Genomic DNA, 15,440 nt, shown 5'->3' with positions numbered 1-15,440 from the left:
ACCCGCAGTGTACGACGGGAGTTGACACAAAAACTCGCGCGGCATGCCGGAACTGGTAGTCTAGATGAGTCAGGGCACGTAGCGTGCGATAGAAGTCTTGTGACAGCAATCCGCGGGACTTGCCGGCAGTCCCAATACCACGGAACAACGCCCCGAGGGTGTGAGCAACGCCTCTCGGTTCCGCGTGGGCCGAGTGTTTACCCGCGGCCTGAAAGCACACAGTCACGTGACTGCACGTCGCCTGCCCCGCCCTCCGTGACGCAGCACGCCTCCCGGAAGTGAATGCGCAGCGAGCGGCGGGTGAAGCCGGTGTCGGAGCGGGAAACGCAGTGTCGCCGCCGCCCGCGGTGGGCACCGCGCCCCGAGCGCCTTGTGTTTCCGTTCCTCACCTCCGTTGTTCCGACCGTCCTCGTCTCTCGCTGGGTCGCCATGGAAGCGCCGCCTGCGGCCGGCGTTCCCACCGAGGGTGCCCCGGCGGCCGGGGCAGAGGTGCGCTGCCCGGGCCCCACGCCGCTGCGCCTGCTCGAGTGGAAGGTGGCGGCGGGCGCGACCGTGCGTATCGGCTCGGTGCTGGCAGTATGCGAGGCCGCTGCCTCCGCGCAGCCCGCCGGGTCCGCTCCGACTCGCACCGCCTCTGGGGGCTGCGTCCGCGCCGCGCGGGCCGAGCGCAGGCTCAGGTCGGAGCGCGCCGGCGTGGTCCGTGAACTGTGTGTGCAGCCAGGCCAGGTGGTGGCCCCTGGGTGAGTGTGCCGGGACCCGAACTCCGGGGGCTCTCGGGGTGTCGGGAGTCTCAGAGCTACAGCTGCAGCCCGGGCGTTCAGGACCGCCCGGAGCGGCTGTGGGGATGAGACTATAGGAAGAATGGTCACCACTGTTTATGATTTTATCATCTCTGTGATATTTTGAGTTTTTAAAGTTCTCGGTGACCCCAGGTTACCTCTTTGGGGAATCTTTTACATTCGTCCCTCGTCTATAATTGGCGGACTTCACCTTTGTAAGTGAAGGCAGCTTGGGTGGCTGTGGCCGCAGGACTACTCAGGCAGGTTCCAGGCGCGTTACTGAAATAGAAGTTGTGGGGCGTGTGTGTTTCTTGTAAACGCTTATAAAACTTTGTGAAACGCGGTTGTAAAAACCCGGCGGTTCTGCATCATAGCCACGGGAAGAGCAGAAGCTAGACTGCATCGGATGATGGGTGTTTGGTCCTCGCGGTCCTGCGAAACCTCTTTAGCTGTCCTACTTGTGTCCTAACTCCGCAGGATCTTGACTTGGTTTGGTCTGCCACTGTCCGGCTTTGTGTCTGAGTTTTGCCAGTGTTGTGTTTTGAACCCGAATTAACACGTGGGCAAGTGTGTCACGTGGCTGTGCTTGCTTTGATTGTAAAGAATAGAAACTGCTTGGCAAGGTGAGTGCTCCTGCCTACTGCGGGTTGTCCCAAGAGTTCCTCTGAAACACTCTTTCTGCTCTTTTTCTGGTGTCCTCTGCTCACTTCTTTGACTGGTACCAATCCTGCCTTTGCTGAGTATTTGCTGCCCACCGGTCTCCAGAAGGAAGGTTTCCATTTTCTACTGGTCTTGTCACAGACAGAGAACGCTACCTGCCTGTCTTCCTGGTCACTCCTTCTAGTGCATCTTTGGAGGTGTTGCCTGCGTTCTTGTCCTGTGGCCCCTGCCCTGTGGTCCCCTGGTCACTGTATGCTGGTTTGCACAGCCACCAGGAAAACTTGCTTCTTTGGGACTGACTCCCTGAGGGAGCTCTCTGCTTGGCCGCCTCTGGAAGGACAAGGCTATAGGGTTAGTAGGCACTGTTCCTCCGTCAGAGAAGCCGGTATCTCGCCTTCACCTGGGCCCTCGTTAGCAGCTTCTCCTATGGTGGTAACGTGCTTTTGAGTTGACTGGTAGGAAATGCCCAGATTGAAGGGCTCATACCAGTTCATTCTGCTGCCCTGTACGGACAGGGTCACTGGGGACTGAACATGGACCGACACTGTCTCAGAGACAAGCTCATACAGAAACTCAGGTTCAGACCCACCAGTCTAATGACTCAAACCTACCCAGGTCATTGACCCAGAGTTAGCCAGGTAGTTACTGTGATGAATTCCCAGCTGACACTTGCTTCTTCTCTCTGATGTTTGAGGTCTTGGGCTTGTAGCGTGGCCTCTGTCAGGACTCTGAATCTGGTGAGTTGTGTCCCTTCTTAGGTGGAGCATCTAGGTGTCCTTGAAGTGACTCTTGGAATCCCGTGCCACCAGTCCAGTGAAGTCAGATGAACTCCTGCTTTTGGGAAAACCACTAGCAACATTACTTTGATATAAACTGCTCCCTTCCCTTTTCCTATTATGTGGATGCCTCTTGTCAGCGTTCTGGGGAGTATTGGAGTCAGATGACATGCACATTCCTGTGTGCCTGCTTGGACATGGGTGACAGACAAGTGTGAAAGGTCCAGGGAGAAGCAGTTAGCAAGTCCCCAGTTTAAAGCTCCATTTGCATTCCCTGTGTCAATCCTAATAGTTCCTTTGGAATAAGTGTCATGGCTGTAGGTTGCCTTTCCCAGTTGGATCCACACTTGGGTGTTTGAACATGGCACCGGGGCTGATAGATGTGTAGTACTTTTGGAACTATTGGCTCTTGAGGACACCAGTCAGGCCTTCTCCCAAATGCCTGTCATGCTTTTGTAGAACAAGGGTTTAAAAGAAGAATTACCGAGACACATGAATAGTAATTCCATCACTCAGGAGGATGAGGCAGGTGGATGACTGTGAGTTCGAGGCCAGTCTGATCACAAAGCCAGTCCAGGACAGCTAAGGCTACACAGAGAAACCCTGTCTGGGGAGAAAAATCACTGTATTAAGTCACTTTGTACAAAGACCACTCAGAAAACAATCATTTTTATGAGGCATTAGCCTGCAGAAGTAGCACTCCACTGAGCAGACCTGTGCAAAGGATGCTGCAGGTAGCAGTCAGCAGAGCTCAAATCCAGTCCCTACTGGCTTTTAGTAGCATACAAGGTACAACTAAGTAGGTCTTTCCCCCATAATTTAGTTATATAGGTTGAGTATCCTTAATTTTAAAATTTAAAATATTCCAAGATCCAAAACTAGGGCATATATGCTTTTGAGTTTTCCAGTACTTAGCATGTGAAGCCTGAGCAAATGTGAAACTCCAAATGCCTGGGAAACTACAGAAGTGCTCCTCCAGCCTTCTGAAGGAGGGATTCGCATATTAGGGTGTCTATCTACAGGGCATGTGCGTGTCCCTATCTGAGAAAACAGAAGGGTAGGTAATCATTAGATCCTCCTGTTGAATGGTATTGGCCATGACTGTTAGACCTTGGTCAGCAAAGAGCTGTCTGCCTCGTGCAGGTGCACAGAGTCAAAGCCCTCCACCTTTTCAGAAGGATTTCTGTCTCTGGTTTTGGTGCCACCTCATCAGCACTGGATCCCTTCACCCTAGGTGGAGACAGGAAGAGGGTGTCAGCAAGGAGCAGCCTTGCCCAAGAGCCCTGGATGTTTACTTCTTTCCGAGCATGTCTCAGAAGCACTTAGGATACTTTATGGTGAACTTGTCTGAGCAGTTCTGGAAGTTCGCTGATGACTTTAAGTTCTGTTCTAGCAACTCCACCCCCTTATTTCTTAGTGCTGGGATTACAGATGTGCGCCCCTGAGCCTGCCTGCATACATATCCTTAAGATCACATGGGAGAGCCAGTGTCTATTGGTATTTGCGTTAAACCTCTGTAGAGTGATTATTTGTATGGTGACCCTTAGAGCTCCCCCTACACACACTTTAGTCACATTGCTTATGTAGAGTTAGGATTGGTGCATTCTGAACTGTTTTGAGAAGGCACGTGACTACCTTCCTCCCCTCTGCTTGAATCTCCGACAGCAGTGGAACCTCTGGTTCTAGTGAGCAGCATTAAGCTGCTCACTTGCTGAGAAACTTGATGTGGAGTGGCAGCATTTAAACAACTGTCTAAACAGTGCCCAGCCGATCCGTCTGCCAAGACTAAACTTTGCTTCTGAGGCAAATTGGAGCTGAGTCCTTATCTGTGTGTCACGCTGTTTCATCCTCATTGGTGTCTCTTCTGAGGTTAGGCCACTCTTAAGCTCCTGTGGGCAGCATGAAGAGGTTCTATGCCTGACATCTTTGTGGGTTTCTTGGCATTTCTTGTTCCTCCTGATTTCTCCCAGGGTTGGCTGGCACCATGTTTCTGAAGAATGCAGCTTGGGTGCTGTGGCACACCTGAGCCCAGATGTGTGCTCTTGGTGACAGCAGACCTCATTGACAGGTTGCTTGACACTACCTTGTTTTTGTTGGGACCGTGAAGCTAGCCAGAGCAGGTGGCTTGTGTCCTAACAAAAATGGGGCCCCTGTGGTTGTAGTTGTCACGGTCATTAGCCAAGACATCTTGTCTTGCCACATATGAGTTTGTTCCCAGAGAGCTCTTTCTGGTTGAGGTTGAAATAATCAGTGATTTTGAGCTGTGCTAGGACTGTTTCCACAGCACTTCATCCTGTTGGGTGAGAGAAGGAACGGTGAGGAGGTGAAGGGGGCAGCGGGGTCTCCATCGTGGCACACTGCTCTGTAGGTCACTAGTATAAGGGGTTGTCCATGGAAGCCACTTAGTGTGCTCCCTAGACCTTGGAGCTCAGTAGCACACAGGGAGAATGGAGCTCTGGGCTACTTGCCTTTCTGTAATGTTTACCATCTTTTAGAAACAAACGCCTGAATTGGTTTGTCATATGGCCCTGGTCCTCTGCAGGACTTTTTTACGTTCCCAGGGAGGTTTGACCATGTGGTTATTGGGAGGATGGGGTGGAAGGAGGAGATAAGAGCCAGTAGAGGCTCATCCCACATCATGGTGATGCTTTGCAGCAAAGTGAGACCATTACTGAAAACCACAGCCAATCAAAGTGCAGAGTTGTAGAGCCCAGTCCCAATGGACACATATGTAGTACACCTCCTGTACCCAAGGCTCAGGGGCCACTGCAGAAGAGTGGGTGGGAGGGTTGGACGAGCAGGCGTTTGTTTTGAGGTTATGCCTCCTAGTAATGGCAGAAGGTATACCCATAATGTCTTGGGTGCCTAAATATGAGCTCAGCAAGGACAAAATTAAGCATACTAATGTGCAGGGGAGAGTCTTCAACCCTACACAAAGAACTACAGGCAACTAAGTAATGCTGACAGTGGGAGAAATAAATAGTCTTTCCCAGGGAAGAGCACATCATTTGGTTATCCCGTAACCAAATGGTCAGCCCTGGAGACACACGTAGAATTAACATCACACAGACTGAGCAGGCTGCACTCAGGCGATTAGGCATATGTATGTACGTACATGACAAGTTTTTGAAAAAGCAAGGAAGGTTTGGAAGGGCAAATGATATATTACAGTCTCAAAAAGAAAATAAAAGAAGTAAAATTTAAAAGTATGTAATCTATAAAACAAAACAAACATCATGAGCCAGTAGGAGCAGACCTGCATTTGGGGGACATTCAGCACCTGTGGCTTGCTGGGTGAAGAGCGTTTGCCTAGCCAGCCCTGCCATGAGCGCCTCTACTGAAAACAAACAAATAAAACCGGGCAGTTAGTCCAGCTGCCTAGAGAGAAAAATCTTAGAAAGTCTGTAGCAAAATCACTCCAGTTGCTCCTAGCGTCACCTCCCCATCTCAGTGTCGGAAAGTTAGCTGGGGTGAGATGCTCAGAACCACAGCACATCACAGCTGCCACTGAAACAGTTGCTAAGAGTTCTTGTACACTCTGTACCCAGAAGTTGCATGAGTGGATATTCCTTGGCTGAACACTCATTGTTGGCGTCTGCTCCGTCTAAATGATTACGTGGTTAGAAGGCGCTCTTGTCTGAAGCTGGGGAACTTGTAACTTTAACTGACCTGCTGGACGCAGATGGTCTGCACTCTAGATGGACTTGTGTTATACTGTGTTGTGTTCCTAGCTGTGAAGAAACTTGTCAGGTCTTTTTGGATCCTGCAGATGTTTAAGTAGCTTGACATAATCATTTAAACAGAGGCCTGAAGTGTGTCCGCTTAGGAACAGCTGTAAGAATTGTATGTGTATTATGGATGTATCTCTGGCCTCATGCTTCCTCTATTTCATTTTAAAAGAGATTAAATGAGGGGCTACAGAGAGAGTTCAGAGGTTAAGAGCACTGGCTGCTCTTTACAGGATCTGAGTTCGAATCCTAGCACCCACATGTGGCTCACAGCCATCTGTAACTCCAGTGCCAGGGGATCCAACCAACACCCTCTGGCCTCTGCCACCACCCAGCCGACAGACAGTGGTGATAGCCTTTCATAAAGTCTCACCTTGCACGTTTGAGTGTTGATCACTGCGTAATGGTGGCATCTGTCAGGTTCCTGTTATGGAAGATCCTGGCTTTGCCCTTGAGTTTCGGCGTCAGGATAGCTTCTTGTCGACTGTTAGCACTAAAGTAAGCAGGAATGGCTACCACTCTGAGTTTCCTTGAAGCTTGTGCAAGAAGTGTTCTCTCTGAGCCATCCGGCTCAGAGACTGTACCTGTCTCTGTGTGTTTATGGGGCACAGGCCCAGTCCCAAACACCTGCATTTCCCAGGCTCCAGAAGCACAGCAGTGGGATTGGGGTGTTCCTCAGGTGGGCATTGGCAGCAAGAGTATGGCAGAAGGTGCCGTGTGGTTTTGCTTACCTTTCAGCAGACATCTGTCCAGTACATCTTTGGCAGCTTTCAAAGATGCAGGGCCCCACCTGCTCCCTTGATAAGGTGTTCACTTTTTCTTTATTCTCCCTAAAATTGGTGGCTATGGCATCAACATTTTTGCCCTGTGGTAGGGTTCCAAATGTGATTTAGTGGTCCACCTTGCTGGACTGTAGCTCTTGTGCTTTGTGTCTTGTATTAGTTTATTTCTTTCCGAGGATCCTGGCAGGCTCTGTACCATGAGTTGCGTGAGTTCAGAAGGAGTGAGGCAGTCACTGCATTATGTGGCCATCAGGGGTGTCTGGCTTTGTCATTCATCTTCAAGTCGTCACATTGCAAAGAACAAGAACTCTTAGAGTCACTTGGAGTTGGAGGAATCAAATTTGAGTTTAGTCGCTGTTTTAATATTTTTAATGAATATAATTTGTGTATTCTGAGCCTTTATATATAAAAGGAAAGTCACATGTCAGAACTTGTCAGATGAGATTTAAGGTTTGGTATTTTGCAGTTTCTGTAGATCAAACAACGCAGAGCAGTGTATATGCCAGCCAAGTGCTCTACCAATGAGCTATACCCCTTACCTGCTGAGGGTTTGAAATCCAGGCACAAAATGAGGGGTGCAAAGACAGGTGGCACCTGTGTATGGTCCCAGGTGGTTCTGGTGATGTAAACTCCTGTGTGGATTAGCTTATTGGCTGGCCACTGTTTTCAGGGATGGATGTCTTAGACCACTGAGAGCACCAGTAGACTGGATGAACACAGACAGTAAACACACTGGTGTGCTGTTGGCCTCATGTCTCTGCCTTGGTTTCCAGTCTGAGCACATGGACGTCTGGGCTGTGTGACAGTGCTACAGGTCTTCTGTTCCCTGTGTGACAGTGCCACAGGTACTCTGTTCCCTGTGTGACAGTGCTACAGGTCTTCTGTTCCCTGTGTGACAGTGCTACAGGTCTTCTGTTCCCTGTGTGACAGTGCTACAGGTCTTCTGTTCCCTGTGAGACAGTGCCACAGGTATTCTGTTCCCCGTGAGACGATTGAGCAACATCCAGAGTCAACATGGTCATGGGTTCCAGGGCAAAATCAACCTTGTAGAATAGATGCACAAAGCCTTTTGATCCTAGAACCAAAAAATTACGTGATTTGTTTATACAGTGAGGATGTCAGGTTCATAGTGCCTGAAGTACAGGAGGCCAGACTGTACTCCACACACTGTGCCCTCACTTGACTTTCACAGCCTTGCTTTATGCACTTTGTTTCTTCCCTGGGCTCTCCATACTTGCCAACTGTCTACAGAAGCATCCTTCCTCTGTTGGAGCGATTCTTCTCCCAATGCTCCCTGCCTTTATTTAACTCACAGCAAGCTGACTGTAGCTTCCTCCTTGTCAAGCCTTCAGGTACCCACTACTTAGACTATGGCCATGCTTCTTGTCTCTGGGAAACTGAGCTTGTTCCCAGAGGAATTTTCTCCACGGCTCTGATGTTGGGCCCAAACTGGAAGGCAACCCACCAAGGCAGTTAGTTGGCTTTGTTGCCAGCTCTGTCCTCACAGCACACTTCCTTCATAACTTTACCCCCTCCTTGATGGCAGCTCAGGATTACCATATAAAATGGCACACAGTTTCAAGACAGGCACAGGAGAGAGCCAGGCTGACTCCACACAGGCTGGTGGGCAGAGGTACTTAGGGCTCACAGAACTTGTCCTATGGCTACTTAGTAGGACTTGGTGGCCCACTGCTGGTGGGTTGGGAGAGGCTGCGCATCGCAAGCTTCTTTGTGCAGCCTGTGCGGCTGGTGCTGTCACTGGGCGTGTGGAAGATGCTGACTGGCTACCCAAGCAGAGCTATTTACCCAGCTGAACTGGTCCTGATGTTGTACAGAGATATGGAGAACCTAGAACAGCTACTTGGAAACAGAATGGGGTTGAGCGCTTTTCTCATCTGCTTTGGAGGTTATTTAGAGCTGCAATGATCAAGATCCCACTCAGCTTTACTGTTGAGCTGTGAGAGTGCTTCATCTGGGTAGTAGCTCTTTGTTAAGACTGTGGTGGGGCCTCCCTGACCAAAACTCAGAGAGAGAGATCCTGCACCTAGTGCTGGCCTTTGTCTTTAGTTGTAGTCTGTTTTAAGTCATGTTCTGTATAAAGTGTGACCTTTAAATCAAAGGCCTTTTTTTTTTTCCTTCCCTTTTTCTTGCCTGTGGTATCTCAGTACCAGTGGGAAAGTGTCTCCTATTTCCACTGGATTGTGATGTAGACCCTTGGGAACATGCTCAGGCCAGGCCAGTCTGTCTTTCAAACCTCATGTCCCAGGAGGGAGGAGGTGGGTGCAGCGCACCTAAGACCCTGTCCACTGAGCAGGGACGCAGAGCTGTGTGATATGTCTCGGGTCTTGCCGTCTGCTTCTTATGACATGTTTCCACATGGCTGTGCTTTGGTCCAGCCTTTGTCCTGCTTCCCTTCCTATCTTTGAGAGTGCTGCGAGGGAGCCAGGCCCTTGGGAGCTCTCACTGGGGGCGGCCAGACTGAGCAGCAGAGTGCTCTTGAGTGGTCAGCAGGGCGGGACCAGTCTGGCTTCTGGATGGTGACCTGCTTCTGGAGACTCTGCAGTTTATGCCACTAGAAAGTAGTCGGGAATGTCCTAGTGACAAACATGGGCCTGACAAGGACCCTACTGAGCTGTATTAGAGAGACGTGAATCTCTGCTGCAGCATCAAAGTGCCGCCTCTGATTTTATGATTTTGAAATATATTTATAGTAATCCTTGCAGTGGTGTGTGTGGACATAACAAGAAAAATAGTTTCTGTTCATTTAAAGATTAGCAAGTGGTCATGGTGGGATACAGCTGTGATCCTAGTATTTAGGGGTTGAGGCTAGCGGACGGTGAGTTCAAGTTCTGCATGGGCTACATGGCCAAATACTGTTTTAAAGGGAAACAGACAAGCAACTAGGGATATTACAGTAGTTCTGTCAGAAAATGTAAGATGCATATGAGCCGGTCCAGACTGGGAATCATCTGTGGGAGGCAGCAAGAATTTACTTTGGAATCATACCTACATGTGCTTACAGTGTTCGTAGGTGAGCTTTGGTTGTGATGCACTCTCTATCAGAAGTGTTAAAGGGTCATATGCACACACTTATGCGACCTTCTGTCTGCTGTCTCCTCCTGACTCGGCATCTGCAGTGCTTTCTCTGTCTTGTGCAGTAGATGGTGTTCATGGGGCAGTAACCTGAGAGTCAGACACGGCCTGCCTGGGAGTCAGATACGGCCTGCCTGGCGACCTGTTCGGGACTCCAGGAGCTCTTCTCACAGCACACACCACATCAAGATCTTTAGTATAATTTGTTTGCTAATGTTTGCTTTGATTTTTGCAGAGCCCTTCTAGTGAGATTGGAAGGATGCAGCCATCCTGTTGTCATGAAGGGCCTGTGTGCCGAGTGTGGCCAGGACCTGACCCAGTGAGTACGCATGGGGAGCGAGACTTTCAGGTGGTTGAGCCTGTGGGTACTGAGGGAATGCTGTGCAGGGCATGATGTGGGGTCCTGCTGCCTCTGCGTAGAGTTGGGCCCAAGGCCTGGCTAGTTTCTCAAGGAAAGGATACTTTTGTTTTGAGGGCCTTCATTTCCTCACACCCTACACTTGCTGAGTGGTCTTCTCCAGTATTTCTGGAGAACATAATGCTTGTTTTTCTTCCTGTGGGGATTCCAAATCACCTGCAGTGTTGAGCACACACTCCAATTGAGGATGTAGCAGTTTTGACAGTGAGCCTGTTTGTCTAGTGCTCTGTGTCATGACCACTGTAGTCTGTAAGCTTCTCTATTCCACAGTGCAGGTGGTGGGCGGCTGTCACTGTTTTTACTTGTTTCCTGTAATCAGTTGGCTTACATACAGAATTGAGTCTTGAACTGAACACGTGACTGCAGGTATGCTGCAGAGCTCAGGCAGCATTCCCTGAAGCCCGTCTGCACAGAGGGTTGTGTGCTGGGGTAGCAGTGTTGCTCACCGTGTGCTGAAGTAGGCATGCCTTCCACACACAGTTAACCAGACACTTTCCACACTCACAGGTTGCAGAGTAAAAACGGAAAGCAGCAGGTACCACTTTGCACAGCAACTGTCTCCATGGTCCACAGTGTGCCGGAGTTGATGGTGAGCTCTGAGGTGAGAAGTGTGGCAGCACCTAGGGAACCCTCATTCTATAGGCAGGCCTCAGCCGGAAGACTGTTTTCTAAGACATGGCGGCTTCACTGGCTGCCGCTTTCCATTCATAGACAGTCGTCTCTACATGGATGCTTGGAGCCCACAGGTCTTGGTATTGTATGTCAGCGACCTTCTTGGTACTGCCAACACAGCAGCAGGGGTGGCCTGATTCCCTTTGAGCCAGACCTTCCTTAGAAAAACTGTGATAGGCTCCTAACATGGAGGCAGCGGTGATGGCTAGGGACTTGTCTGTGCTCTTTCTCTTAACAAAACTGAATTTAATTTTGAATCCAAATACACATACTTTGTCATTTTTCTCTTTTGCTTTTTTACTTTAGCAAGCTGAAAAACTAGGAAGAGAAGACCAACAGCGACTCCATCGGAACAGAAAGCTGGTTCTCATGGTTGATTTGGACCAGACCCTGATTCACACGACTGAGCAGCACTGTCCCCAAATGTCCAACAAAGTGAGTGACTCCAGCTTCTGCCTTGGTAGCTCTCAAAACAGCTTAGATTCCATGATTTCATTCCAAAGTGCATTGTCTTGTTTTAAGTGAGTTCCTGTGACCTCCTAGATATGGGACACAGGCCAGTTGGTTGTTGTGAGCATGATCTCACATGTCTGTGTCTGGGCTGGTCCAGGTGTCGCTGAAAGTGTACTCTTACTGTCAGCATTGAGCTTTCGTGTGGCCCACACTTGCTGGCGTCATCCAAGATAGAAAAGTTCAGAGACCTGTAAAGATAGCGACTGGGGACACAATGAATGCTGTTGGGCACATGGTCTTAGGATGAACCTGGGAGTCACCATAAGGGAATTGAGTTGTCCAGGGTGACATGGGAAATGGTCAGATGTGGAATCCCATGCGGGTTAACCCTGTGGGAAATGAGCTACGTGCTGGGAAGTTGGGGCTCAGGAACAAAAAGCTCTCAGTGCCTATTAGAGATGATCTGAAGCCTGCAGTCACGTGTACTGCCAACACGGAAGGCCCATTAGTGCTATGCTTTACAATATTAGTTGCTGAGCAAGTGGCACATAGACTATTATTTTAAAATCTGGGTGCCACTACAGCTCTGTATGCGTCCTGCTGTGCCCAGGTCTAGGGATGGGAAGATGCTAGAAGCTGATCACAGCGTAGGGTATGGTTCACCACCGAGCCAGATTCCATTGCTTGAGTGAACTGCAGCAGATACAGTGGTGATCTGGGTAATGACCGGTGGCAGTGATTGAAGGACAACAGTGTAAGTAGGGTTTGTGACAATTAGCCTTACAGGTATAGGCATTCTTCCTAGGTAGTCTAGCATTTCCACCACACTGCTGTCTGTGTAGTGAGCATTTTGAAGGGGCTTGGTGCCCGTGCATCTGGACGTGTCTTGCTGTGGTTGCTTCTTTTATTATTGCTTTGGAGTTGCACATTTTAAATTAGTTTAATAAGACAGCTTGAGCTAGTTCTCACTTGTAAGGGGTTCAGGGAGCCACAGTGTCTGCCCATCTGTATAGGGCAGTGTTTCTCAACCTATGGTTCATGACCCCCTCACAGGGGCTACCTAAGATCATCAGAAAACACAGATGTTTACATTGCAACTCCAACAGTAGCAAACTTAACAATCAAGTAGCAACAAAGTAGCTTTATGGCTGGGGTCACCACAACCTGAGGGACTGCAGTAGAGGAGCTCAGCATGAGGAAGGCTGCGAACCGCTGGTATAGGGTGATTAGGTAGGGCAGGTCCTCCATTGACACCACACCGCTAGGATCCTCCAGTCTGTGTTGAGGGTACCTCTGGCCTGGGCCTGGGCCACCCTGAAACATAATTGGAAGCTTTGGAGTTCAGCCTTTGAGTTGAGTTCCTGATGTCTGGGCATTAGAGAAGGGCCAGTGAGTTCTTGCTGTGAGCATCCATGCCTGGACCGTTATGGAACTTGACATCACATCTGTTGAGGAGAGCTAGTACTAGAATCTCCTACTCTGTGCTCTGATCCTGGTGTGGTTTCTTGTTTTTTAGAGCTAGTTTTTAATTGTTAAAGAAATCAGTATTTTTACTGAGAAAATAATCGTAAATAGAAATAAAAGGATCACAGCTTAGTTTCCTAAGGAAAATAGCTTATCTGAAAAATAATGATGGGAGTAAATACAGTTCACTTGCCTGCACGGTGACCTAGAGCACTGTTCCCACACTCACGTGTGCTGACTGGAGCTGTGTATCACCATTAGCAATTGTTAGCCTCATTAGGAGCTCAGGAACCACCATGGTATGTTCAGAATAATGGCTGCAGTGCTGCAGTTTGACCCAAAGTGGCAAAGATGTAGGTGATGTCATTAAGATGACAGCACAGATCCCAAGATACTGTCGGGCGGCGTGACATGACCAGGTAGTCACTGCAGCCATTAGCAGGCTGTCCTGGCTGTGGTTCTCACAGAGATTGACCCTGAGTAGTTAGAGGTGCTGTCATGATTGACGGTAGTAAGCAGTGTCACGGCAGTTACTGCAGCCTGTTAGCACAGTGGCTGGTTGGCGCTGTACTAGTTAGTGGCACCCATCATCGTGAACTCCAGTCATGCACATGTGGATCTCATGCGCCCTGAGCAGCCCCACGTCTGACTGGTGTGGCGCACAGCTCAGGTGCTCCCTGGACAGTTCTCCTGCATGCTCTTCTCACGGTTGCCTGTTCTTCACAGGGCATCTTTCATTTCCAGCTGGGCCGGGGTGAACCGATGCTACACACCCGCCTGAGGCCTCACTGCAAGGACTTCTTGGAGAAAATCGCCAAGCTGTATGAGCTGCATGTTTTCACATTTGGCAGCCGTCTGTATGCCCACACCATCGCAGGTCAGTTAAGCACAGTGTGAGGGCCACAAATGAATGTGGACCACAAATTGTTTCCTACTTTCAAGGCATTTTCTTCAAAACTCGATTACAACTGACAGTTGCAGTGGGAAAGTACGCTGTGACCATAGGTAGATGAAAAGAGAAAACTTGTGTGGGTGTTTTCACAGGTTGTTCCTTTAGCAGACTAAAGATGGCTTTGCAGCTCTGTTGTTTAATGACCAGCAGGAGTTTCTTGAGGGCTCTGTGATTTTTCTTGTCTTTTTGGACATAAGCTGCTGTGCTGGCAATCACTTCCAAGTGCTCTCTGCTCAGTGACCACCAGGTGGCAGCACTAGCCAGGGAACGAGTGCTGCCTGTGGCCATGTAGGAAATTACCTCTGAGCCACTGACCATTGCAGTTACTGCCTGAATAACTGACACATCCATCCCAGCAGGCTTGCAGAACTTGTTGAGCTGAGCACTTTAAAATTTAGATGTCTTGGGGCTGAGGAGGTGGCTGAGTGGGTACAGCCCCTTTGTAAGCAGAGGGCCTGAGTTCAGATCCCCAGCACCCACTGAAACTCAGAGTGGCCAGCCAACTTCTGAGCCAGTGAGATGAGACATCCTGCTTCAGAGCAAAGCAGAAAACAGCAAGAAGAACCAAGACCAAAGTGACCTCTGGCCTTCACCAGACACATGCACGGGTGGGTCTGTCCACACATAAACACTTCAGTCTCTGCCTTTGTTGATCAAGTGAGACTTCCCACATATACTCTTCCCTCATAGATTCTGCCTTCCTACACACACCCCTACTCTAAACACATCCTGCCTCCCCACTGTCAGCAGCACCTGCTGTGTATACAGGATTGGAAGGCTTGTGTAATTGTGTAACAGGAAGGTAAGCCACCTCAGACCAACAGAGCAGAGCCCTGTGCGCTGAGTGCACTCTCTAACCTTTAATCAGCAAGGTGATTAGGAGGTGACCTTGGGAGCCTATGAAAGTGACCATCAGCAGAGCAATAACCACCTATCCGTGACGCTGTTGATGCCTTGATCTTGGGTTTACAACCTGCAGAACTAGGGTTCCTACTGGTCATAAATGACCCAGTCTGCAGTAGTTTGCTGGAGCAGCCCCAACAGTTAAGGCGTCCCTAATAGAGTAGGTCCACACGCAGGCTTGTGGCTTTCCCATTGAAGCCTCGCCTCTGTAGGTAGTAATTAGTGACTCGTGGACTAAGAGCGATAATGGTGCAAGCTTTAGGCGGGTGACAGGGAGAGGCATCAGCAGAGTCTAATGATGGAGCTACTATCCTAGTTAAGCAGGCACTTTGGTACTTTTTAAGTTAAAGGTATTAGAACAGTTAAAATCAGAAATACTCATCACTGTCACGTCCACATGTTTTCCTTCCTTCCTCTCCTGCTTTGTGTTTGTGTGTGTGTTCACCGTCTTACATAGTTTGTCTAAGTGTCCATACACGTTCATGCATGTCCTGTCACACAGTATTCTTACGTCGTTGTGATTGTTAATAAATATGTATCGCACAACTATGTTGTAGCTATCGCCTTTTGAGCAGTTGCATTCAGTTTGCTCTTTCATCATAAGATAAGCATGCACTGAGCATTAAACATGAGTAGACTTCTCACTTTGGACTGGCTTCTGTGGGTGAGCGCCTCAGTACCTGCGCCTCTGTCCATCTGGTAGCAATGCCAGTGCATCTTACTTGGGGGTCTTTACATCCTATCATGGTGATTTAGGACA

At 49.3% G+C, this 15,440-nt stretch overlaps 1 protein-coding gene across 1 annotated transcript in view; it reads left to right on the top strand.

The window, feature by feature from the left end:
* The first annotated feature begins 265 nt into the window (after positions 1–265).
* The window catches only part of Ctdp1 (CTD phosphatase subunit 1), a 59,563-nt gene continuing 44,388 nt past the window's right edge, over positions 266–15,440 (top strand). Inside the window, exons 1-5 of the mRNA XM_051163736.1 lie at positions 266–740; positions 10,054–10,137; positions 10,744–10,837; positions 11,215–11,343; positions 13,552–13,702. Coding sequence (XP_051019693.1) covers positions 283–740; positions 10,054–10,137; positions 10,744–10,837; positions 11,215–11,343; positions 13,552–13,702 — 916 coding nt within the window. The 5' untranslated portion in view covers positions 266–282. The remainder of the gene's footprint in view (positions 741–10,053; positions 10,138–10,743; positions 10,838–11,214; positions 11,344–13,551; positions 13,703–15,440) is intronic.

Source organism: Acomys russatus, chromosome 20, assembly GCF_903995435.1.
Source record: "Acomys russatus chromosome 20, mAcoRus1.1, whole genome shotgun sequence".
Lineage (NCBI taxonomy): Eukaryota > Metazoa > Chordata > Mammalia > Rodentia > Muridae > Acomys > Acomys russatus.
The sequence above is the reverse complement of the archived record's forward strand: the minus strand, read 5'-3'. Positions and strand labels throughout refer to the sequence as shown.